General features: G+C 42.5%; 1 protein-coding gene and 2 long non-coding RNA genes across 5 annotated transcripts in view; 2 read left to right on the forward strand and 1 right to left on the reverse strand.

Moving 5' to 3' along the window:
• LOC311587412 overlaps nt 1-26,749 on the reverse strand; it is a 91,802-nt gene that overhangs the window by 62,405 nt on the left and 2,648 nt on the right. The window lies entirely within an intron of this gene.
• SEC24A (SEC24 homolog A, COPII coat complex component) overlaps nt 1-26,749 on the forward strand; it is a 58,080-nt gene that overhangs the window by 8,988 nt on the left and 22,343 nt on the right. For 2 of the 3 annotated variants that reach the window (XM_084764125.1, XM_084764123.1), the window contains exons 2-11: nt 1,802-2,263; nt 7,647-7,817; nt 9,115-9,192; nt 9,694-9,854; nt 10,790-10,962; nt 12,189-12,291; nt 13,820-13,946; nt 17,328-17,437; nt 20,571-20,683; nt 22,758-22,876. In XM_084764125.1, coding sequence (XP_084620251.1) covers nt 1,802-2,263; nt 7,647-7,817; nt 9,115-9,192; nt 9,694-9,854; nt 10,790-10,962; nt 12,189-12,291; nt 13,820-13,946; nt 17,328-17,437; nt 20,571-20,683; nt 22,758-22,876 — 1,617 coding nt within the window. Of the gene's footprint in view, nt 1-844; nt 925-1,801; nt 2,264-7,646; nt 7,818-9,114; nt 9,193-9,693; nt 9,855-10,789; nt 10,963-12,188; nt 12,292-13,819; nt 13,947-17,327; nt 17,438-20,570; nt 20,684-22,757; nt 22,877-26,749 lie in introns of those variants that run through there. The other variant, XM_084764124.1, reaches the window with a different exon arrangement.
• Nucleotides 22,883-24,513, forward strand: LOC311587411. Its single transcript, XR_014775857.1, has 2 exons — nt 22,883-23,121; nt 23,636-24,513. It is a non-coding gene; the product is annotated as an uncharacterized lncRNA (long non-coding RNA).

Genomic DNA, 26,749 nt, shown 5'->3' on the forward strand with positions numbered 1-26,749 from the left:
TATACTGAATATATTACCATTCCAAAAGGGAGGAAAGGGAGCATAGTGAGAAAATGCTAACACCAGCAGGGCAAGCGCCAAGTTCTGCATCTACGTCTCAAAATGGTCTTCAGATCTCCAGCTCCTGTCAGCTTTGTTGGTGGCAACACACTTCTGTCTCTTGGGCTGGTTCCACACCTGATCTTTAGCTTCCCTGGCAGGTATCCCACGGATACGGCATCTTCATCATCTTGGGGTCATCAGTGAAATCCAGGCTTCATCTTCACAGCTTCACACAGTATTTTCTCCAGGCCTTCACACAGGGACACCCCTGACACACCCCTGGCGTCAGTGACTTGCCTTAGCCACGGAGGGAGATTCTGCAGCCCCTTTCTTGTATCCTTCACTTTAAATCCAGAACCATGTGGCCAAAGCTGCCAAGTTCAGCTGCTTGGTGGTGCTGGAGCTTGGCCTCCTCATCCAGCTATATCCGAACAGATACATCAGCTGTATCTGTTGTAGCTTAAGCTTTTCTTTAATCCCTTTCACAAGTGGGGGAGGGGGGGTGGCGGCGGCGGCGGCAGCGTCAGGCCTTTCGTTAAACTATTGAACTTAGATCGGTTACATTTCCTGGCTCTCCTTTTCTCCTCAAACTGTACATTTCGTGTTTCTTCTTGCCTCACTTGCTCCTTTTCACTGTAGTTCAGGCAGAAGTTTGGAGGAGGACAAAAAGCAGCCACAGTCTCTGCCAGAACATCGTAAGAATGGTCTCGAGGCCACTTACTACTCTTTTTCCCCTCTGAAATTTCTTGAGCCGGGCCACAGTTCAAGTTGCCCTCAGCGCTGTCCGTCCTGCTCCTGCTAAAGGGCCCATTAGGCTCTGCTTAAAGTGTCCAACTGCTTTTCTAGTCCGGACTCTTCCGGATTCTTCTAACAAGCAGCATGGTAGGCCTGTAACAGCAATACCCTGATCATTTGTACCAACTTCTGTCTTAGTCATTGTCGCATTGCTATGAAGAGACATCATGACCAAGGGAACATTTTGTTTGTTTGTTTGTTGGTTGGTTGGTTGGTTTTGAGACAGGGCTTCTCTGTGTGGCCTTGGCTGACCCAGACTCACTTTGTAGACCAGGTTGGCTTTAAACTCACAGAGATCCGCCTGCCTCTGCCTCTCCAAGTGCTGGGATTACAGGTGTGCGCCACTACGCTCTGCCCAAGGTAACTCTTAAAAATTAAGCCTTTAGTTAGAGGTTTGCTTACAGTTTCAGAAGCTTAGTTCATTAGGAACATGGCAACCCCACAGATATAACAAGTAATGCTGCTCTGAACATTTGTGTAAAGTTACCGTGCAGTCTAAGGGGTTTGTAAGACCGTAGATAACTTTAAAATGTTGAGAGCAGGGTGGCAGCCGCATGAGTTTGTATTCCTGACTTGTTGCTGCACCTCTTTTTTTTTTTTTTTTAAACCGTCCTGGTTGGTCTAAGTGGTTCTTTTATTGTTTCAGTTTTTATTTGTCATTCTCCAGTGGCTATTATGCTGAATAATATATGATTCTAGATGTATTTAATTTATTTATATGTGTATATGTGTCTGTGTGTACGTGAGTGCAAGACAAGTGTCTTTGCTTGTTTGGGGCCAGAAGCTAACCTGCTCTACATAGCAAATTCCAAGCCAAACCAGGACTAGAGCGGGAATGGTGGTGTAGGCTTTTAATCTCAGCATTTGGGAGGCAGAGGCAGGCACTTCCTTTCCTTGTTGTATTTTTCAAAGAATTGTTATGTTTGTTTGCTTAAGACTGATTTTCCTCCTGTCTCATCTGAAGGTCCTGTCCAAAATACACTGATGTCGTCACAAGTGTCATCGAGCCAAGGATATGATTCCCAACTTCCAGGATCCTATCCTCGTCTAATGCCAGCAAAGACTTTGAATCCATTCTCTGCACAGTCGAACTTTGGTGGTTCTCAGGGATCTGGGCAGACTCTTAATAGACCACGTGTGGCTTCTAATCCAGCACCGCCTCCAGTTCATAGTGGTCCTCCCCGGATGCCACTGTCTACTTCTCAGAACCCAGCTGCTACACCAATGCCTTCTGGTAGCTTTCTTCCTGGAGCCAACCCACTGCCACCTTTGAATTGGCAATATAACTACCCATCCACAGGACCACAGACTAACCATTTTCCTCATGTAGCTCAACCAACTGTATCTGGGAATACAAATTTAACAGCAGACCATCAGTACGTTTCTTCTGGAGACCCTTCTCTTCAAACCAGTTTCATAAAGCCAGGTACTCATTTGAGGAGTGTTTGAAATGTAGAAACGTAAGACTTGCTTTCTTAGATTTGGACTTAATATTTGAAGCCTTAAGCATTATAGAAAACAAATAATTAACTCTAAGTTTACTTAATAGATTGCTTACATTTCTGAACTGTTGCTGCTTTTGCGTTGTAGGTGTTTTCTTTTCTTTTTAAGGAGTCAAGATCTTGTTGAATTGCTTATGGTGAATTTCAACTCCTGGACTCAAGCAATCCGCCTGCCTCTGCCTCCCAAACATCTGGTTCCCCAAGCTATTTTTCTTTTTAGTCCCTTATGCAGTCCCTCCCACAGGATTGAAAGATGACCAGTGTGGTGGCACATTCCTTTTCAAACCCCAGCACTTGGGATACCCACTTAAATACAGATTTAATACACACATGTAAAAAGGTTTTGTTGGTATCCTGGGAAATAATAAATATTTAATGAAAGTTACTCCTAGTTATTAATGAAAATTAATTTCAAATGATTGCCCTTTTAACAGCTAACAAGCTACATGCTTGATGGAAAAATCTAAATATTGTTAAGGGAATATGAATAAAAGAAGATAGCTATTGATATTTGCCATTCATTTGGAAGTTGTTACTGGTTCATTTCCTCCGATTATGTGCTCAGAATAAACCTGGAGATCTCAGGCTGATGAGATGGCTCAGTAGGCAAAAGTGCTTATGCAAGCGTGATGATCTTGTTTAATTCTAGAACAGTTGACAGTAGAAGGAGAGAACTAACTCCAGAAAGTTGTCTCTGGCCTCCACACACTTATGGCATGAGTGCCCTGTATCCCCTCACATCATGCGTACGTATGCACACAATAATAAATAAGATGTGCTGGGCATGGTGGCACAGAGCTGTTATCCCCCCACATGGGAAACAAGGCAGGAGGACCAAGGCTTGCCTGGGCTACACAGTGATTAAGAGCATATACTATTTTGCAGAGGACCTGAGGTCAGTTCCTAGGCCGGGCTGCTCCAGAAGATCTGACATCCTTTTCTAGACTCCATAAGCATTACACACCTGTAATCCCAGCTCTTGGGAGTCAGATGCAGGTGGATTGCTGTGAGTTTAAGGACAGCCTGATCTACAAAGCAAGTCTAGGACAGCCAAGGCTTTACAGGGAAACCCTGTCTTGAAAAATCTAAATAAACAAAATAAAAAGAAAAGCAGCAGGATGGTGGTGGCGCACGCCTTTAATCCCAGCACTCGGGAGGCAGAGGCAGGTGGATCGCTGTGAGTTCGAGGCCAGCCTAGTCTACAAAGCGAGTCCAGGACAGCCAAGGCTACACAGAGAAACCCTGTCTCGAAAAACAAAAAACCCAAACAGATAAATAAAAACAATGGCTAGAAGTGGTGGTGTGGCCTTTTAATACCAGAGACAGGCAAATCTCTGAGGTTGAGGCTATCTCTAAATATAAACATTTTTTAAAAAACAACAAATGAAAAGGAACTCAGGTTGTCAAGCCTGTTGCCAAGTACCTTTACCCACTGAGGTATCTCACTGCCCTTGTCTTCAGAGAACAAAACAAAATGGCTGCAGCGATTGCTCAGTGGTTAAGAGTGTTTACTGTTCTTCCTGAGAATCTTAGTTTGGTTTGTAGCACCCATTGGTTCACACCACTGGTAACTGCAGCTCCAGAGGATCCAGTACCCTATTTTGACCTCTGTGGGTTTCTACACACACACACACAAACATATGCCTAAGAAAAACATAAAAGCAAATCTTAAAAAACAAAACCACAACTGAAAAAAGAAGAAAGAAAAAAGCCCAGCAATGGTGGTGCACGCCTTTAATCCCAGCACCTCACAGACAGAAGCAGGCAGATCTTTGTGAGTTCAAAGCCAGGCCTGGTCTACAGAGCTAGTTCCAGGACAGCCAAGACTACACAGAGAAACCCTGTCTCAAAACTATCCGCCCCCAACACATGCATGCAAGAAAATCTGTATTTAAGTCATACCTGTTTCTAGTCCTCACATTCTATGTTCTTTCTCTTTCTCTTTTTTTTTCTTGCCTTTTTTCATCCTCACATTGATTAGCCAATCCCAGAACCCTCACTCTTCGTGTTCTAAATAGGTACTGATGGACTTAACAGTTCCTGGCGTGTGTCAGGTCCTGGCATCAGTCCCAAGCACTGAAGAAATAAGGATCACTCAGCTTTAAGAATTCTCTTTTATGGCCTGGGTGCATTCCTCTAATCCCAGCACTGAGGAGGCAGAGGCTGGTGGATCTTAGAGTTTGAGGCCAGCTTGGTCTACAGAGTTAAGTTCCAGGACAGCTGGGGATACACAGAGAAACCCTGTCTTAAAAAAAACTTTAAAAACTTAAAAACAAGCAAACAGAATACCCTTTTATAAATTATAACATATTCTGCATTCAGAAATGTTCTAAAAGATATGAAAAACACCTGTAAGCTAATTTGTGGGGATTTGTTTTGTTTTGTTTTTGAGACAAAGTTTCTCTGTAGCCTTGTCTGGACTAGCTTTGTAGACCAGGGTGGCCTCGAATTCACAGAGATCCATTTGCCTCTGCCTCCCTGAATGCTAGGATTACAGGTGTGCTCCACCACACCCAACTCACTTGTAGGATTTTTTGTGTTTGGTTAGTGGGGTTTTTTTTGTTTTGTTTTGTTCTGGTTTGGTTTGGTTTTTGGTTTTGGTTTGTTTGGTTGGTTAGTTTTTTGTGTTTTGAGACACAATTTGTCTCTGTAGCCCTGGCTGTCCTGGAATTCATTCTGTAGACTACACTTGCTGGAACCCAAGGAGATCACCTGCTTCTCCCTCCTGAGTCTGGGATTAAAGGTGTTCACCACCACTACTACCATCCAGCTTAAACCTTTTTTTTTTGTTATTCTAACTTGTGTTTTGTTAAACATTAAGCCACTGAAGCTTTGTGGTTAGGCATTTTTTGGTATCATACATTCTTATTAATGCTGAGTTGGGAGTGCACCTTGCCCTTTGTTCTTTTGAATTGTGTGTATGTCATAGATGTGTGGGTGCTTTCTTGATAAGGGGGTTTCATGGCAGCAGTCTTTATCTTTACTTTCCCAGTGCAACACTGATAAATTCTTGCTAAGACCAATAAGGTTTATTTTTTTTTCAATAAGATTTATTAATAACAAAGGTTTTTCCAGTTGGCTATATTCCATAAAATATAGGTGTACTGTAAATAAAATGTACTAACTATGTCACTAGTAAGTTTAAAAACAATGAATTTTTTGTTTTGTTTTTTAGCACACGATGTGCTGGAGAAGTAGATGACTCAGCGGCTAGAGCACTGGTGGTGACTCTTGCACAGCACCGTGGTTTGGCTTCCAGCACCCACATTAGATCGCTTACAACCAGCGTTCTAGCTCCAAGAGGCAGATTTGATGTCCAATCTGGGCTCAATGAGCACTGCATGCATATGGTTTACAAACATACAGACAGGCAGAATACCCATACACATAAAATTTAAAAGATTTATTATGTATACAGTGCTCTGCCTGCATGTACACCTGCACACTGGAAGAGGGCACCAGATCTCATTATAGATGATTGTGAGCCACCACGTGGTTGCTGGGACTTGAACTCAGGACCTTTGTAAGAACAGACAGTGTTCTTAACTTCCAAGCCATCTCTCCAGCCCCAAAATAAATAAATCAATAATAAACAAATAAATAACTAACCAGGATTTCAGAGGCTGGGGCAGGAGGATCATGAGTTCACGTCTACACAGCGAGGCTCTGTCTGCAGAGGCTGGAGCAGGGCTGCGAGGAGACCGCAGCTGGTCGAGCGTGCCCAGCCGAAGCCCTGGCTCTGTGCCTCCAGCTCCCCGGAGCCTCATAACGCAGGCGTGGAGCTAGAGGCAGGTGATCAGAGTTCAAGGTCATCTTCAGCCACGTAGTGACTTAGAGGTTCATCTGTGTTATATGAGACTCTCTCTGTCTCAGACAGGCAGGCAGGCAGACAGACAGACAGACAGAAAAAGAGACCAAAGGCCTGGAAAAAGGGACTCCATGCCTAAGAGTGTGTACCACTGTTACAGAGGACTTGAGTTCAAGTCCCAGCACCCATGTAGCACTCAAAACTGCTTATAACTCTAGCATCAGGGTATCCACTGTCCTCTTCTGGTCTCTGCCAGCACCACATGCATACGGTGAACATACACGCACTCAAACACACATACACATAAATTAAATCTTAAATTTTAGATTTTTGTGCATGAGTCTTGGCCTGTATTTATGTAAGTTCACTACATGCATGCCTCATGCCATGCCAGAAGTTAGAAGAGAGCATTGGATTCCTGGAACAGGAGGTTGAGACAGCTGTAAAGCCCAGTGTGGATTCTGGAAATCACGCATGGTCATCTGCAAGAGCCTCTTTATTTGCTTAGTGTGTGAATGTCTGCCATAGTGCAAATTTGCAGGTCAGAGGGCAACTTGTGGAAACAGGAGCTCTCCTTTTTTAAAAAATGTATTTATTTGGGGCTGGAGAGATGGCTCAGCGGTCAAGAGCACTGACCAGAAGTCCTGAGTTCAATTCCCAGCAACCACATGGTGGCTCACAACCATCTGTAATGTGATCTGTTGCCCTCTTCTGTTGGGTGGGCACAGATGTAGGCAGAATAGTGTATACATAATAATAAATAAATCTTTTTAAAAATTATTTATTTATTATTGTTGTTGCTTTTATTTTATGAGACAGGGTTTCTCTGTGTAGACCTGGCTGACCTGGAACTTACTCTGTAGACCAGGGTGGCCTTGAACTCAGATATCTGCCTGCCTCTGCCTCCTGAGTGCTGGTGAAGACATTAACCAACACTGCCCAGCTTATTCTCTTTTTTTTTTTTTTTTTTTTTGGTTTTTCGAGTCAGGGTCTCTTTGTAGCCTTGGCTGTTCTGGACTCACTTTGTAGACCAGGCTGGCCTCGAACTCACAGTGATCCGCCCAACTCTGCCTCCCGAGTGCTGGGATTAAAGGCGTGCGCCACCACGCCCGGCCTTTATTCTCATTTTTAAGCAGTGACTGTGGATTTATTAGAGAAAAGTGAGGGTGGGACCAGGAGAGGAGGAGGGAAGGGGCTGTGTTCAGAATGTAAAGTGAAAACTAAATAAACTTAAAAAAAAAAAAAAAAGTTTTATTTGTTATGTATACAATGGTCTGCCCGCATGTACACCTGCAGGCCAGAAGAGGGCGTCAGATCATATTATAGATGGTTGTGAGCTACCACGTGGTTGCTGGGAATTGAACCCAGGACCTCTGGAAGAGCTATCGATGCCTATTTTTATTAAAATGTCGACGTAGAAGTCTGCTTGGCTTAGTAAAGATTGTTTGGTACCTTTGTCTTAAGTTCTTACATGACATGAAACACCCCTGTTTCCGTAGGTTCTGCACCTCCCTTACAGAATCCACCTCTGCCCACCACTTTTCAGCCAGGAGCTCCTCCTGGACCCCCTCCAGCTGGAGGCCCACCCCTCGACCGAGGCCTCATACCCCAGAAGACACCTCCCAGGGCTGCACTCCCACCTTCATTCAACCCAGCGGTCAACCAAGAAGGCAAGTCAGTCCAGGCAAAGTCACTGCTCAGGATCTCAGGGGAAAAGGTGGTCCACACCCTGTACTGTAGAGTCATCTTCCTTCGGTCTCTAGGGACTCATGTTTCTTTTCCATAAAGTTGCACCTAAGTTATTTGAAACATTTGTGTATTTGGGGGCACATACCTACCTGTAATCCCAGCACTTAGGGGTCTAACTTAGAGGCTAGCCTCTGTTGTATAATGATGCTCCATCTCAAAAAGCAAACATTTAAAAACTAGCAATTTACTTTTTATGTGTTTTATCTGTTGGTGTTTGTTGTTGTCTTTTTGCAGTGCTGAGCATGAAACCTAGGATCTTGTGTGTGTTAGGTGAACACCCTACTATTGTACTACTTCCGGCCAGCAACTCCCTTTAAACACCCACACCTGGCCTTCTATCACTCTGTGTGTATGGGTGTGCCTGCATGTGTGTCTGCACTGCATGCATGCTGCCCAGGCAGCCAGAGCCCAGCAGGTTCTTTACAACTGCGTTTATAGGCAGATGTAAGCTGCGAAGGGTGTCGGGAATTAAACCTGGATCCTCTGGAAGAGTAGCCAGTGCTCTTACCCACTGAGCCATCTCTCGAGCTCAGCAACTTCCTTTTTATTTCCTGAACTTGGAATTGAACCCAGGGACTAAACAGTCATTCAACCAGTAAGATATATTCCTGGTCCTTCTCCTGTCAGCACTTAAATTTTTATTTTCACATCTGAACTTTAAAAAAATCACTACTTAAGCTTGGGGTGGTGGTACATGCCTGTAATCCCAGCACTCGGGAGGCAGAGGCAGGCAGATCTCTGTGAGTTTGAGGCCAGCCTGGTCTACAAGGTGAGTCCAGCACAGCCAAGGCTACACAGAGAACCTTGTCTTTAAAAAAAGAAAAGAAAAAGAAAAAACCCAGAGAGATCTGCCTGTTTGTGCCTTCCCAGTGCTGGGAGTAAAGGCATACGCTTAAAGGCGTGTGTGGAAGTACCTGCAACACTTGACATTTTTGATAGGCTGTGGTTTGCATTATTTTTCAAAGGCTATCTAAATGTTTAGCTATTAGTTCATTTCTTTCTTTTATGGTTTTTTGAGACAGGGTTTCTCTGTGTAGCCTTGACTATCCTGGACTCTTTGTAGACCAGGCTGGCCTCGAACTCACACAGATCCACCTGCCTCTGCCTCCCAAGTGCTGGGGTTAAAGGAGTGCGCCACCACGCCCAGTGTCCGTTCATTTTTTGAAGAAACTATGGCAGTCATTCTAATTAAGTCTTCTTGATGAATTTCCTCCTTAGGTATTACAGCAATTGCCAATAATGGATCTATGGTGGTTCACAGTACTTATGACGAAATTGAAGGAGGTGGCTTCTTGGGTGAGATTTCTTCTCTGATTATAGAAGTAATATGTGTGCATTGTAAGGAACTAAGAGAAAAGTTTATGTTATGTGCATATACGGACTGTCGATATTTTTTTTTTTTTTTGCTTCCAGGCAGTTAGTTTCTTCATCCTTCTAGAGTCGGAGCTTTGGACTTTATGTGCCACACTTTAATTAATTATATAAATTTACATTCATGTACCTGAGTCCCTAAATTGCGTTTAAAATGGATCCATTAATGTTTTTTTAAATGAAAATTTAGTCTGAATATGAAATTTATTATATAATATAGAAGTAAGTTAACTATGCCAAACTACTGTGTGTTTATGGCTATAGTCTACATTAACTATATTTTGATCATGCTATTACTTGTTACTAATGATTCTTTCTCTAAGTTGTCAAATGAATTGAAGTTGTAACTTATAATTTAATGGCTCTTTACAGTGATTTTAAATATCTAGAACATAAACTAGAACTTAAAAGTTACCTTGTTTCTAGCAACACCTCAGCCTATTAATCAGAACTCCAAAGCCAGCCGAAGTGTGGGATATGCCTACCCCTCCTTACCACCAGGCTATCAGAACACAGCGCCACCTAGTGTGGCTGGAGGGCCACCCTCCTCCCGGAATTACCCAAGTGGCCCCCAGGCCTTTACTCAGGTAAACTTAATTTTTAAAAATATATTTGTTCCCTTTTGGTTATATATAGAGATAGAGAGAAAGATTTTTTAAAATTTTATTTTATTTTGTTTTGTTTGTTTGTTTGTTTGTTTGTTTGAGACAGGGTTTTTCTGTGTAGCCTTGGCTGTCCTGGATTCATTTTGTAGACCAGGCTAGTCTCAAACTCACAGAGATCCACTGCCTCCCAGTGCTGGGATTAAAGGTGAGCACCACCATGTCCAGCTGAGAGCTTTTTTTCCTTTTCTTTTGTTTTTCAAAACAGGGTTTCTCTGTGTAGCCCTGGCTGTTCTGGACTTGCTTTGTAGACCAGGCTGGCTTCGATCCACCTGCCTCTGCCTTCGGAGGGCTGGGGTTAAAGGCGTGCTCCACCGCGTCTGGCTGAGTTGTTTTGTTTTGTTTTTTAAATAATTTATTTTTCTTTACTTTATGTGCATTGTTGTTTAGCCTGCATGAATATCTGTGTGAGGGTGTCAGATCTTGGAGTTACAGACAGTTGTGAGCTGCCATGTAGGTGCTGGGAATTGAACCCAGGATCTCTTGAAAAGCAGTCAGTGCTCGTAACCTCTGAGCCATCTCTCCAGTCCCCTGAGAGAGAATTATAAAAGGTATATTTAACATGTTATAGCCTTTTTGGGGGGGGGGGTTTCAAGACAAGGTTTCTCTGTGTAGCCCTGGCTGTCCTGGACTCTCTGTAGACCAGGCTGGCCTCGAACTCATAGAGATCCTCCTGCCTCTGCCTCCCAGTACAGGGATTAAAGGCGTGTGCCACTGCCATCACCACCATCACCTGGCTCATAAGGCTTTTGTATTTGCATACTTTTCTAGAGCCTGAACTTGGCCAGGAATTTAGACAATGCTTTTCTAGCTGAGCCCTACACACTTACAAAGGTTACTCACTTTGAAACTGTCTGTAGACTCCTTTAGGTGCTAATCATTTAACTGCAAGCATGAGTGGACTGAGTCTACATCCAGAGGGCCTAAGAGTTGTCAATCTCCTTCAAGAGAGAAACATGCTTCCCTCAACACCTTTGCAGCCTCCAGTCCCAAATCTGCATGAAGACATCCAGAAACTCAACTGTAACCCAGAGTAAGGCGTCAAATGCCATTTCTTATTCAACATGGCAGTATCCATGTTCTGTTGTTTTGGGTTTTTGTTTGTTTTTTAAGACAGGGTTTCTCTGTATAGCTCTGGCTGTCCTATACTCACTTGTCAGCCAGCCTGGCCTGGAACTCAGAGATCTGCTTGCCTCTGTCTCTCAAGTGCTGGAATTAGAGGCATGTGCTGCCACCACCCAGCTAGTATCCGTGTTTTTAAGTTATCTGGTGTGCTTTCTAGCTGTTATGAATAAGCGGGACAGGTAAACTGTGCTTTCACTTACCTGAGTTCTGCATGTCTAAATTAAGAAATGGAGTTGGTGGTCTTTTACAGAGTGCGGCCATGCTGCTCCCTATGTCTGCCCACTTTCTGAATTACCCCGAAAAGTGTGGCTCCTTCTCTTCTCTCACCTCTGCTCTTAGCACGCTTTCCCTAACACTTGGACTATTTCTGGGGAGCCTCCTCCCTGCCAGGTGGCTTCTTGTCTGACTTCTAAGCCAGCTAACAGCATGGCAGCTTGTAAGAGTGTGGTGGCACACACCTTTAATCCTAGCACTTGGGAGGCAGAGGCAGGAGGATTTCTGTGAGTTCAATGCCAGCTTGGTTTACAAAGCAAGTTCAGGATAGCCAAGGCTACACAGAGGGGGGAAAAAGAGTTGCAGCTTGCCTGGTCTGGTGTTTTCTTTTAAACTAATAAAATTGTCCTAGAACTTTAAAATGAAAAAAACTAGAAGGTAGAGGTTTATGTCCTTGAATTGATTGTTTTTATTAGCTCTTATAAATTATATTCATGATCATTAGTGTAGCTACATTCCAAAGAACAGGTATTAGTTTTATTTGTTTGTTTTGAGACAGGGTTTCTCTGTGTAGCTCTGGCTGTCCTGAAACTGTGTAGTCCAGGCTGCTCTCAAACTCACACAGATCTGCCTTCCTCTTCCTCCTAAGTACTGGGATTAAAGACAGGCACCACCACACCTACATTGGCCTCAAACCTCATTCTCCTTTGATTTTGTGTCCCAGGTTTTAGGACATCATACTCCAACTCTTTATTCCCTAAGTAATGTAATTTTTTTAAACTTTTATTTAAGTATTTTGTTATTATAAAATTAAATCAGATTATAAATGAATCATTAACTTTCTTAAATTTTATATTGTTGTTGTTGTTGTCCTAAAATAATGACGGTAGCAATCGACTTGTACTTTTTCTCCCCCAACAGGTTATTTCGATGTACGCTGACTAGCATCCCTCAGACTCAGGCCTTACTGAATAAAGCCAAGCTTCCTTTGGGGCTGCTGCTTCACCCTTTCAAGGACCTAGTGGTATGCCTCTTTAGAAAAAGGAGATGTCTTGTGGAAATTATCTAAGTGGTGAAGTATTTTTGCAACAATTTAAGAATGAATATGAAGGGCTGGAGAGATGGCTCAGAAGTTAAGAGCACTGTTTTTTCCTGAGTTCATTTCCCAGTAACCACACAATGGCTTACAACCATATAATGAGATCTGGTGCCCTCTCCTGGCATGCAGGCAGAATACTATATAAATAATAAATTGAAAAAATCTTTTTTTTTGTTTTGTTTTGTTTTTGTTTTTTTGGTTTTTTTGAGACAGGGTCTCTCTGTGTAGCCTTGGCTGTCCTGGACTCACTTTGTAGACCAGGCTGGTCTCGAACTCACAGCGATCCTCCTGCCTCTGCTTCCCAAGTGCTGGGATTAAAGGCGTGCACTACCACACCCGGCTAAATATTTTTTTTTTTAATAAATAAATCTTTAAAAAAAAGAATGAATATGAAGTCTGTTATATGACAGTTATTTTCTTTTTTAATTTCTAATTCAACCAACAATTTTATTACAATTTAAGACCAAGTTAAATGAAGTATTATTGAAAAGTCCAAGGGATGATATGTAGCTGGGCCTAACTAAAAGAAAAAAAACCTTAGGCTTGGTGGTACACACTGGCAGTTCCAACATTCAGAGGACCGAAACAGGAGGATTTGGAGTTTGAGGCAATCCTGGGGTACATATTGAGACACTTTTTGGTTTTTTTGTTTGTTTGTTTTGTTTGAGACAGGGTTTCTCTGTGTAGCCTTAGCTGTGCTGGACTCCCTTTGTAGACCAGGCTGGCCTTGAACTCACAGAAACCCACCTGCCTCTGCCTCCCGAGTGATGGGATTACAGGCATGCAGCACCATGCCCGGCTTGAGACACTTTTTAAAAAAACAGATACAAGCTGGGCGTGGTGGTGCACGTCTTTAATTCCAGCACTTCTGGCTCCCATAACTCTTAATAGATGATAAACATTAATTTAAAAACATTTATTTTTGTCATAGTTCTTGGGAGAATTAAGTAGGCCTCTAAATATAAAATCAAAATTCTCTAACAGTTTTGCTCTTCATTGTTTTTGAATGTACTTTCTCCCTTGGGAGCTAAGACAGGAGGATTACTTGAATTCAGGAGTTTGAAACTAGCCTGGGCAATATGATTGGGCCTGTCAAAGCAAAACAGAATGTTGTTCCTATTCCTTTGCCATCTGTCCCTGAAAACATATTGTACAGTGTCCTGCCTTGGCTCTGCAGTGTGAGTGTTTAGTGAAAGATCAGCCCTTTTCTAATGTGTTTTAGCGTGGACACCACTGCATGTGGTGTTTTTAGACCAACTCCTGCTCTGCAGCCCTCCTGCCTCTTCCCTTGCACTGAGACCCCAGGTGTGAGCCTCTGGGCCCACACTTTTGCCCTCGATTTCACTCCAAAGTTAAAATGGCTCACTAGTTGGACGGGATAGAGTAAATCTACTAATTCAACTTACAGTCATTGCCATTAAGGACTCAGCTCTGTTTTGTTTGTTGGTTTCAGCAATTGCCTGTGGTCACCTCCAGTACAATTGTGAGATGCCGTTCATGCAGGACTTATATCAACCCTTTCGTCAACTTCCTTGATCAAAGAAGGTGGAAATGTAACTTATGTTATCGAGTCAATGATGGTATGCTTTTTTGAAACATTGTCTTTAAAAAGTATATCTGTGTTGGGTGGTGGTGGCACACACCTTTAATTCCAGCACTTGGGAGGCAGAGGTAGGTGGATCTCTGAATTCAAGGACAGCCAGTGCTACACCAAGAAACCCTGTCTCAAAAAAGCAAAGGAAACAAAACCAAACCAAGCCATATTTGTTTTAATTATGTGTATGTGTGTGGGTATGTGTCCCCGATGAATGCAGGTGCCCTTGAAGGCCAAAGGCATCGAATCCCTTTGCAGCTGGGGTTACAGGTGGTTACAAGCTGCCTGATGTGGGTGTTAGCAACTGAATTGGGATCCTCTGCAAGAGCAGTCTACATCCTTAGTGTTGCTGATTTTTCCATCCCCTTGAAATATTTTCTAATTTTTATTTGCAATGTAGAGAAACCAGATAATAAAAATATGAAATGACAAAAGAGTCAGGCATGTGGTTCATCACTTTAATCCCTATACTTGTAAGGTAAAGGCAGGTAGATCTCTGAATGAGTGATCAGCTTGGTCTACAGAAATAGACCCTGCCTTGAGAGAGACATAAAGATAACATATGAGCCTGTAATCCTAGCCATTAGGGAGTTGAGTCTAGTAGTAATGGTGAAAGCCTATCTCAAAAGAAAAACAACCCTTTCATTTACTTGATAAACAGATAATCAGTTCTTAGATCAGACAGCTACTGCTAGCTCTTTTTAAAATGCCTTTATACTTATAGATAAATATATACTTTTGGGCAGAAATGGAAAAATAATAATTTTGAGACTATATTTTAAATTTATTATATTGAACATATAAATGGAATAGTTCACAGTATGGTTTAAGGTTTTTGTTCTGTTTTATTTTGAGCCAGTTTCCCTGGCTAGTCTCAAATTGCCGTGCAGCCGAGGAGTCATCTTTCCTCCATTTACTGAGTGCTGGCATTAGAGGTTATGCTCCCAAAACTGGTACTGTGGTGCTGGGGATTGAACCCAGGACTTCTTCCATGTTAGGCAAGCACTCTGCCTGCTAAGCTGTGTCTCCAGCCCGAAATACTTTTGCTTTGAAATTAGTTTGTGTGATTTTTCGCCCCCACAGAGTAAAGTAAGTCCACAGAGTAACAGCTGCCTTATTCATTCCCTGCTTTTGAACAGAGTAGGGCTAGTTGAATGCAGTGTGGTCAGTAGCTGAAGGGACACATTCTTTCAGTAACTACTTCATAATCTATATTTGAGTAATATCACATAACCAATAGCATTTTGTTGGTATTCTTAGCACTTGGGAGACAGAGGCAGGAGGTCATCCTGGACTATACAGAGTTCAAGGCCAACTTGGGCTGCCTACATAAGACCTTGACTAAAAGATAAGGAAAAATGTAAATGTCTTTTGGAAAAAATTTCATTAATACTTGAGACTTTGCTGAGTGTGGTGTCACATGCCTGTAATCTGAGCTCTTGAGGAGGCCAAGGCCACCCTGGGCTCCAAAACAAAACAAAGTATACTTTTTACCTTATAAAAATTCAGGAAAAAAAGTATAGTGCTAAGTTCACCTTTAAAATCTTTTTCTTTTTCTTTTTTCTTTTGGTTTTTCAAGACAGGTTTCTCTGTGTAGCCTTGGCTATCCTGGACTCACTTTGTAGACCAGGGTGGCCTCGAACTCACAGCGATCCATCTGCCTCTGCCTCCCAAGTGCTGGGATTAAAGGCATGCACCACCACCGCTTGGCTCACCTTTAAAATCTTAAGTGTGCTAGGCACAGTGGCACACACCTGTGACCCCAAAAATCTCAGCCCTTGGGGAGGCAAAAGCAGGTGGATTTCTTGAGTTGGAGGCTAGCTTGGTCTTGGACAGCGAGGGCTACACAGAGTAAAATACTGTCTAAAAACCAAAACAAACAAAAAAACTTGAGTGTATGTGCTGTGATACTCAAATGAAGTTGTGATAAAAGATGTAGCCTTGGCTGGGTGTGGTGGTGCATGCCTTTAATCCCAGCACTTGGGAGGCAGAGGGATCGCTGTGAGTTCAAGGCCAGCCTCGTCTACAAAGGGAGTCCAGGACAGCCAAAACTACACAGAGAAACTCTGTCTCAAAAAACAAAACAAAACAAAACAAAAAGGAGTTGTAGCCTCCTTTGTTTGCTGTTGACCTGTTAAATAAACTATATTTTACCCTTTGAATACATAAAGATTATAGGTTGGTTGTGGTAGTTGTCATTTATTTGATATTTCTTCACCACATTTAGTGTGTGTGTGTGTGTGTGTGCGCGCGCGTGCATAGGGGGAGGGGCAGAACACTTGCTACAATATGCACATGGAGGTAAGAGGACAAGTTGTCAGGGATCAGTTCTCCATATCCACAATGTGGGTTCCAGGGATCAAACCCAGGTTGTCAAGCATGGCAGCAAGTACCCTTACCTACTGAGCCGTCTTGCTGAGCCTTTGTGTGAGTCTTTGGAGACAGGGACTCACACTATACCACATGTTGGCCTGTGTTTATTACTGCGGAGCTTGGGCTGGCATCTAATTTGGTGGTGAGCCCCCGGCCTCAGTCTCTCACATGCTGGGATTACAAGCATGCAACCACCTCATCCAGCCTAAGGATTATTTTCTTTGTTCTTTTCCCTTCCCCAGGCTAGGATTTTAATCTTTAAACAGTTATTGTTCAAGGATAGCTAATTCCTAAAGTACTCTGAGCGTAGCGACTTACAGGTAGAGATAGTTGGTGTTGTATAAAGGCAGTTGGTGCTAATGAAACTTGCTGATCCCTCATGGCTTTCACCCTGAGGCAACTGCATCTTCGCTTTCTGGAAGAAGCCAGTCTTTGTGCTTTCTGTATCAAAGATTAGAGTCTTTGCACAATTGGGAGACGTAGGTAAACAACTGGAATTTAATAAGTTTTTAATCATTTTTTCTAGCTTATTTGGAAATTAACTGTAAGACTTCAGACATCAGGTGCTGGGGAAAGTCACCATGACTACATTACATTGTCAGCAAAGCTTCTTACTGCCGTCTATATAGGAGGAGTTTAAGATTTACTTATTTATTTATTTATTTGTTTGTTTGTTTATTATGTGTACATGGCTCTGCCTGCATATACATCTGCAGGCCAGAAGAGGGCACCAGATCACATTGTAGATGGCTGTGAGCCACCATGAGGTTGCTGGGAATTGAACTCAGGACCTTTGGAAGGGCAGTCCTTGCTCAACCTCTGAGCCATCTCTCCAGTCCATGTAGGAGGAGTTTAAATAGAACCCTTTTAAGAAGTCAGTTTGTTCCTTTATTTTTAGCTTGGATTAAATTAATTATGACACCTAATTAATAAAAATCCAAACGCAAAGGTATTGAATTAATCCTTTTATTAATGAATTGTTTGTGTTGCACAGTTCCTGAAGAATTCATGTACAACCCTTTAACCAGAGTTTATGGAGAACCTCACAAAAGACCTGAAGTTCAAAATGCTACTATTGAGTTTATGGCTCCTTCAGAATACATGGTAAGCTTTCTTTTTCTTTTTTCTGGAGTGGAGTGTGTTGGGTTTTTTGTTTGTTTGTTTGTTTTTGTTTTTATCCAGGATCTTGCTATGTAGCCGTGGTTGGCCTGGTTTTTGCTAGTTAGCTCAGGCTAACTTCAAAGTTCCTGTAATCTGCTTTAGACTTCCAAATGATGTTTATGGTTATGAGCCATAATTCCAGCTATTATACTGAATTTTAAGCAAAACAATATAATTGTCTTTGGTTTGGTTTTGGTTTTGGTTTTTCGAGACAGGGATTCTCTGTGTAACAGCCCTTGCTGTCCTGAAGCCTGTGTAGACCAAGCTGTCCTCCAACTCACAGAGATCCACCTGCCTCTACCTCCTTTGAGTCCTGGGATTAAATTAAAGGATGTGTGCCACAATGCCCAGCTTTTCCCTTTTTTAAAAAAATTTTTTATCTTTTAACAAAGTTTTTAGCTAAGAAAATATTTGTTCAACAAGTAGAAGGGATTGCTGTGCAGACCTGATGACCCGAGTCCCATCTCCTGACCCAGAGATGCAGGAGAAAACCTGCTCCTGGGAGTTATATTTTGACTTCCATACATGGGACATGATGTACATATCCCACAAGTACATAATACACATTTGTCAAATGTGCACATACATGCATGTAGTTAGATTAAGATATTCAGAGAGTAAAGGTGTGTGTGATGTTCTACCTCAGTATCTTTTCTATAGAAAGGAATTTGAAGTGTGTGGGACCATATTGATATTTCAGTTAAACCAGGCTTCTGTGTTTCACAATACTGCTGTATAATCCCAGCACCTAGGAGGTAGAGGCAGGAGGATTAGTTCAAGCCTGAATTACATGTGAGTTAGGGCAGTGTGTGCTATATAAAATCATCTCAAGGAAAAAAAAACAGGGGTGGAAAAACAGTTTAGGGGTTAAGAGCTCTGGCTGCTCTTGCAGAGGACTGAAGTTTGGTTCCCAACACTCTTGTGGCTGCTCACAACAGCCTGCAACTCTGGTGTCAGGGGATCTGAAACCCTCTTCTGGCCTCTGTGTACACTGTATGTAAGTAGCGCACATATGTACACACAGGCTGTCACACATACACATGAAATAAGATCAAAAGTCCAGGCCTCTTGATTTATTTTTTTATTTTTTATTTTTTGGTTTTTTGAGACAGGGCTTCTCTGTGTTAGCCTTGGCTGTTCTGGACTCACTTTGTAGACCAGGCTGGCCTTGAACTCACAGCGATCCACCTGCCTCTGCCTCCCGAGTGCTGGGATTAAAGGTGTGTGCCACCACACCCAGCCCCGGCCTCTTGATTTAGATACTCATTGACTGGGCCTTAATTGTATCTAAGCAAAGAGGAATATGAAAACAGCGCTAACACCATTGTGGTGTGTGTGTGTGTGTGTGTGTGTGTGTGTGTGTGTGTGTGTGTGTAAGCCCTATCCATGCTCTTTTTGTTTGAAATAGCGTCTTGCTGAGCACAATGGCGCACACCTCTAATCCCAGCATTTGGGGAGGCAGAGGCAAGCAGATCTACAAAGTGAGTCCAGGACATCTTAGACTACATAGAAAAACCTGGTCTCAAAAAAAACAAAAAAGAAGCTGGGCATGGTGGCACACATCTTTAATCCCAGCACTTGGGAGGCAGAGGCAGGTGAATTGATGTGAGTTAAAGGCCCGCCTGGTCTAGAAAGTGAGTCCAGGACAGCCAAGGCTACATAGAGAAACCTTGTCTCGAAAAAACAAAAACAAACAAACGAAAAACCAGAAAAGAAAAATAAGTAAGATTTTACTATGTAGCCCTGACTGTTCTGGAATACTTGGAACTAGGCTAGCCTTGAACTCCTAGAGATCCTCCTTTCTCTGCCTCCTCAGAGAAGCTGGGATTTAAGGGGTGCATCACTAAGCCACCCCTCCTTGGTTTTTTGTTTTTTGAGGTAGGGTTTCTCCTTGATTAGGCTATGCTGACAGCTCAGAGAGCCCAGGGATCCTCCTGGCCGCCTCCTCAGCACTGCTCACAGACTCATGCCACTGTCCACATGGGTTCTGGGGGTTGAACTTGGTCCTTATGCTTCTGAGATAGGCAAGCACTTCAAATGAGCTGTATTTTTATTTTTATTTATGTATTTGTTTGTTTGTTTGTTTTTTGCTGATTTGTGTGACTGAATCTATTTTATTGTGTAATTTATGAGAGGGTCATCTTTTTTCTTTTTTTCTTTTTTCTTTTTTCTTTTTTTTTTTTTTAATGGAGTCACTGAAGTTACTGGTAACAGTTCTCTACATTTTCTTTGTCAAATTCAAGCTAAAGAGCCCAGGCACCTGTCAGGTGTGACATTATATACAACTTTAATCCCAGCATTCTAGAGGCAGTGGCAGGTGGATCTCTGAGTTCAGGCCAGCCTGGTCTCCATAGTGAGTTCCAGGACAGCCAGGGCTACATGGAGACCCTGTCTTGAATAATACTTTTGAAAAAGGAGGAGGGAGGGAATATGTCAATAAACAAGTCAACCAAAATAAATGTATAAGTTATTAAATAGTTATGAAGTAAAACCATGTTTGTTAATACTGTATGGATCAAGATCTTTACATTAGATGCTGCAGAGATGGCTTAGGGGTTAAAAGTACTGGTAGACTTTCAGAGGACCCAGATTGATTCTCAAGACCCACATAAGAGCTGACAGCCATTTGTAGCTCCAGTTCCAGGGGATCCAGCATTCCCCTTGGTTTCCAGGCTGTATGCACACATGGTGCACACACATGCAGGCAAAAAGCGCCACACATAGGTGCATTGCCAGGACTGCCCAAGCCCTGTGATGGCATGTGTTCTTTCCTGCTGAACTATGCCAGACACTGCTCTTCCCTTAAATTTGAAACGTGTAGCTTCTTCAAGATGAACAGTTAGGTTTTTTCCAAAGGTACGTAATTATGTTCTACAAGACCACTTAAATGGGCTGGTTAGCTTAGGTCTTACTTAGACCCTGTGATAAGTGCATCTGTAATCAGGGAAGAGGTTCACCTGCTGCCTCACTTAGCCTTTTTATAGTGTTTATATTGTAGTTTTGCTGTATGTGATCCCAGCATGTAAATTTAAATTTAATGCTGTTGAATATATTTAATTGAATCCTTTCTCTCTAGTTACGGCCTCCACAACCTCCCGTGTACCTCTTTGTGTTTGACGTATCTCACAACGCAATAGAAACTGGATACTTGAGTTCGGTTTGCCAGAGTTTGTTAGACAATCTGGATCTGTAAGTATCTTAACTCAGCTTAATTTGAAACAAATAGTATCTTCAAAATGAACAGTTAATTTTGGGGGTAAGGGGTTGGTTTTATGAGAGAGAATTTCTCCGTGTAGCCCTGGCTGTCCTGGAACTTGCTTTGTAGACCAGGCTGGCCTTGAACTCAGAGATCTGCCTGCCTCTACTTTGTAAGTGCTGGCATTAAAGGTGTGTGCCATCGCCACCCAGCCACTAATAGGGTTGTTTTGTTTTTTTAAGGTACATAATTATGTTCTACAGGACCACTTAAATGGGTAGCTTAGACCTTACTTAGACCCTGTGGTCAATGGGAAGAGGAGTCTGAGGACCCCCACTGCCTGTCACCTTCAACGTGCTGTTTTTGCTTCATGTAATCTTCTATTCAGACACCTTTTTCATGACCATTTTCAAGCAAATCTCTGCCATCATATCGTTTTACCTTTAAATACCTCAGAGCCTTTTAAGTATAAGATATTACTCTGTAGTCAAGGCAGGCCTCAGCCAGGCTGTCTGTACACTTTCAGCAATCTTTGTGCCTCAGCCTTCTGAATGCTGAGTTTACAGACATGAGCCACTGTGCCTAGCCATGATTTTAACACGTGGTTTGTCTGTTTGTTTATTGCTTATTTATAGTTCCTATTTGTCTCAAACAATATTGAGTCATAGGCTTGCTGGAGTAAAAGTTCAAATAGTACATATGTATTGTATTTGGTTGTCGTAGTTCTAATTCTTAAAAGAGAGATATGCTTTAAATGCTATGTGCACAGGATAGAACTTAGAAAAATTAGTGTGAAATCATAAGACCACAAATAAACATTTACTTTACACTCTTTAAAAAAAAGAAAGAAAGAAAAGAAAAATTAGTGTGACCTTTCAGTCTAAGAAACACACAGGCCAGATCTCACCGCAACCTGAGTGGCCCCTTTGTATTGGCTGAAAGGTGTTCTTGCTCCTGTCTGTATTTGTACATCCTGGCCTAAGCTTTCTATGGGGCCTGTGTGTGGCCAAGAGCATCCAGTAACCCACCTCAGCATGAAAAAGGCTGCAAACTGATTCATTTCCCACTTTGAAATTTTGTTGTATATGTTGGGTCATTTAAAACATACTTTTGGTCCTCTTTGTTCTTAAAGGAATTGAATTGTTTAAATTAGATGCAGTAGCTAAATTTACATTGTATTTTAATTTTCTTCTTTTAAGATTCATTTTTTATGTGTGTATTGAGTGGTTGCCTGAATGTATATATGTGCGCCACATGTGTGCCTGGTACCAGAGGAGGTCAGAAGAGATCATTCAATCCTCTGGAGTTATAGGTACAGACAGTTGTGAGCCGCCATGTGATGCTAGGAATTGAACTGGGTCCTCTGCGAGAGCAGCCAGTGGTCTTAACTACTGAGCCATCTCTTCAGCCCCTACAATGCATGTTAAAACAGTATATTGTGGGTGTTAGAGAGTGATCCATCCCAGAGCCTTACACCCATCTCCCAAGTTCTCTACCACTGAGCTGAATCCCCAGCCTGTTAAGCTTCTTTATAAAATAATTTGAAGCTGGACCATGGTGGCACATGCTTTTAATTCCAGCACTCGGGAGGCAGAGGCAGGTGGATTGCTATGAGTTCAAGGCCAGCCTGGTCTACAAAGCAAGTCCAGGACAGCCAGGGCTACAAAGAGAAACCCTGTCTTGAAAACCAAAAATAAATAAATAAATAACATAATTTGAATTTGGGCCCAGTTTTGTACATAGTTTCCAGGTTTTTAAAAAAGCTCACATAACACCAAGAAATTATTTATGCCTTTATATAGAAGCAGTTGATTTTAAACTGCTGTAGTATTACTGCTTTTTGTTGAATATTTCATTTTTCACTTGAAGAGGATGTTTTCATGCCAAGTAAACATTGGCTGGTGTAAATACCTGCTTATGCTGGGCCACTTTCTACACTATTACTTTGGATGCTTACCTACATGTGACACTTAGGCGGAGAATGTGTGTCTGCATGTATCTGTGCATGTGTGTGCACATATGTGTGTGTGTACACTGATTAAAACTTTCTTGTGAATTTGTTTCTAGGCTTCCTGGCAACACTAGGACAAAAATCGGTTTCATAACATTTGATAGCACTATCCACTTCTACAGTCTACAGGAAGGTCTCTCCCAGCCTCAGATGCTAATAGTTTCAGATATTGACGGTACGTGTTATATGCTTAGACTCACTGAACTTCTGGAGAATTTTCCCTTTCATAAATATTTCCTGAGTGTTTGGTGAGTCAGGAATGTATGGTATGACTCTAGAATAATGAAGGAAAAAAAAATCTTTGCTTTTCAGAGCTCAAATCCACTGAATCGCCCAGTTTGGCCTTAAACTTGTGCTCTAGCAAGCCAAGCTGAAGGGAAGTCTTGAGTACAAAATCATTAGCTTAATGGAATTATCAGAGTCTTTAAGTCCAGTCTCTCATTTTATCAGAGACCAAAAGGGTTATGGAGGAGAAAGGATTTCTGAGCAAGGAAACAAAGACAGGTTGATGTTAGCACTTGTGGGAGTTATAGCAGTGTCATTCCTTTCCTGTCCACTTGTGCATTAAAGAAGTGCCTGAGGGCTGTGGGTGTGACAAGAAAGGAAGCTCAGTATCGACTCGGGAAGAAAAGTAGATACTGAAGCTCCAAAACAGACCCTGGGGGGCGGAGGTGGAGGAGACAGACCCTAGGGGAATAGCCAGGGCTATTCTTTGATGGAAAACTGGACACACAGAAGGGCGAGATCATACTGTTTAAAGAAAATTAAGTAAACCAAATGTGGCAGCATATGCTTGTAATCCCAGCACAGGGAAGGAGGCAGGAGATTCACTACTGTCTAAGGTCAGCCTCATCTACGTTGTGAGTGCCAGGGCAGTCAGCCGGGGATAAATAGTGAGACCCTGTTTCAAACAACAACAAATACCAGAAAGAAGTAAATTTAAGACTTAATAATATGCCAGGCAGTGGTGACACACACCTTTAATCCCAGCACTTGGGAAGAGAGGCAAGCAAATCGCTTAGTTTGAAGCCAGCCTGAGTGAGTTCCAGAACAATCAGGGCTATACAGAGAAACCCTGTTTTGAAAACAATAACAAGACCAAACTAAATTAAAAGTATAAAACATGGGGAAATCGTCACAAGATTGGATTCACCTACAAATAACACCCAAAACACAAGCAAAAACATAAATGGTTTTTTATCACTATTAAAAGCTTTTATTGGACTCTGTCTCGAAGGGAAAAAAAGCTTTTACTGGGCTTGCAAGTTGACCCTTGGGTAAAGATGCTTGTCATGCAAATCTTGTGATCTGAGCTTGATACCTGAAACCCATATAAAAGTAGACTGAAAAAATGGACTCCTGCAAGCTGTCTTCTGGATCCACATGCATGGTGTGCCTCTCCCCCCTTGCACACACACACAAATAATCAGCCTTGGCCTCGAGGCTGGAGAGGTTCAGTGCTGAGTGCTTGTCTAACACTCATGAATCTCTGAGTTTGAGCCCAAACACCACATAAAACCATGCGTGGTACTTATATTTAAAAATATATTAGCTGGGTGTGGTAGCACAGCCAGAGATTTGGGGGAGGGGAAGAGTTAAAAATATTCTGGGCAGTGGTGGTGCCTGTAATCCCAGCACTTGGGAGACAGAGATAGCTGAATCATTTTAAGTTCCAGGTTCCAGCACAGCACAGCCTGCTCTACATAGCAAGTTCCAGGCCAGCTGGGGACACATAGTAAAGCTCTATCTTAAAAAAAAAAAAAAAAAAAAAAAAGGCAGGAGTATCCAGATTCAAGTTCATCCTCAGCTACATAGTGAGTTCAGCAAGAGCCTGGACTATGTGAAACCCTGTCTCAAAAACAAAAACGGGGCCAGAGAGATGACTCAGTGGTTAAGAGCACCGCCTGCTCTTCTAAAGGTCCTGAGTTCAATTCCCAGCAACCACATGATGGCTCACAACCATCTCTAATGTAACCTGGTGCCTTCTTCTGGCCTGCAGGCAAACAAGCAGACAACACTGTATACATAATAATAAAATAAATCTTAAAAAAAAAAAAAAAAAAACCCAAACAGACAGACTTTTGATGGGTTTAGTAGCATATACCTTTGGGAGGTATTACAGAAATTTGAGGCCAGCCTGAAGTACACAGTAAAACCATATCTTGGTGCATGCCTTTAATCCCAGAAGGTGGGGGGTGAGGGCTGGAGGGTGGGGAAGGTGGCAGAGGCAGGTGGATCTCTGAGTTCTCAGAGAAGCCCTGTCTTGAAAAACAAAAACAGCCCACCACCACCAAAAAAACCTCTCTTAAAGGCTTCTTGTCAGCTGGGCATGGTGGCGCACGCCTTTTATCCCAGCACTTGGTAAGCAGTGGCCCGTGGATCTATGTGTGCTCAAGGCCAGCCAAAACTACAAGAAAAACAAACAAACAAAAAGGCTTTTTGTCTGAGGATATAAATAAGTACTAGAGTGCTCACTTCAGGTATGCAAGGCCCTGGTTTGATCCCTAAAACTGCAAAAGAAAAATAAAATACCAATTTACCAGAGAATACTCTAGAAAGAGTTGAAAACAGCCATAGGGCAGGAGAAAATACTTGTAATTATATATCTGATAATGATTTTTTTTTTTTGAGACAGATTTCTCTGTGTAGCCTTGGCTGTCCTGGACTCTAGACTAGGCTGGCCTCAAACTCACAGAGATCTGCTTGCCTTTGCCTCCCCAAGTCCTGGGATTACAGGTGTGTGCCACCACACCCAGGTATGATGATTTTTAAAAATTTTATTTATTTTATCCATGGGTATGTGTCTCTGTATCTTTGTCAGCAGGGCCAGAATAGGTCACTGGATCCCCTAAAGTTGGAATTACAGGCAATAGTGGGTGATTGGATTTAACCTAGCATCCTCTGCAAGAGCGACAAGCATTCTTAACTGCTGGGCCATAACTTTGCCCTATTAATGAATGTAATATGGAGAATACATTCAAAAATATCTTATAGTGTTTTGTAAGCTGGACATGATAGTGCATTTGTGTGACCTCAGCACTTAGAGAGACAGAAGCAGAAAGATGACCCAAGCCAGTATGGGCTACATAGTAATGTGGGGCTAAAGGAGACAGCTGTCGGTTAAGTGCTGGCTGTGCAAGCCTGGGACCTACAGGAACACATCAGTCGTGGTGCTGTACTTAGAATCCCCGTGCTTGATAGGCAGAGTCAGACCACTCCCTGGGCCTCACTGGTCAGCCAGTTTGGCCGAATTCATGAGCTCCAGACCAGTGAGAGATCTTGTTTTTTTAAAAGTGGGTGGCATTTCTGAAGATGCTACTCAAGGCTCTTTTGCCCTCCCCATGCACCACTGGCATACACAGCACCTGAGCATTAAAAATTGAATAAAAACAAAGCACCACCAAATGAGTAAATAAGGAGACTATTCTAAGAGGCTCCCCTAAAACGAGCAGAGCACCTTCTAGTTCACCTGCTCTTGTAGTGCCGTTAGTAGAGACACTGGCTTTATAAAGAAGCTTCAGCCTTCTGTTACCTCAGATACAAACAAAGCATTCTTGTGTGTTCTGTTAACTGCTACCTGCAAGTGGCTGGAAGGTGGTACTGGATCCCCTGGACTGGGAATTACAGTGAGCCACATGGGAACTGAACCTGGGTCCTCTGGAAGAGCAGCTTAGTGGTCTTAACCAATGACCCATCTCCAACCCCACAGCTGTCTTTCTAATACTGAAAATGAGTTTTTATCCAGGCATAGTAACCATACAGCTTTAATCCTAGCATGTGGGAGGCAGAGATGGGTGGATCTCATGATTTTGAAGTCAGCCTGGTCTACTTTAAGAATTTAAAAAAAAAAAAAAAAAGAATTTCAAGGATACACAGTGAAATCTTGTCTCAACCTCCCCCCCCCCCCCGACACACACAAAGCAGCTGGGCATGGTGAAACAAACCTATAATTCCAGCACTTGGGGAGGCAGAGGCAGACAGATCTCTGAGTTTGAGGCCAGCCTAGTCTACAAGTTGAGTCCAGAAAAACCAGGGCTCTATTACACAG

Source organism: Acomys minous (genome assembly GCF_964271855.1).
Source record: "Acomys minous genome assembly, chromosome: 16".
NCBI classification, from domain to species: Eukaryota; Metazoa; Chordata; class Mammalia; order Rodentia; family Muridae; genus Acomys; species Acomys minous.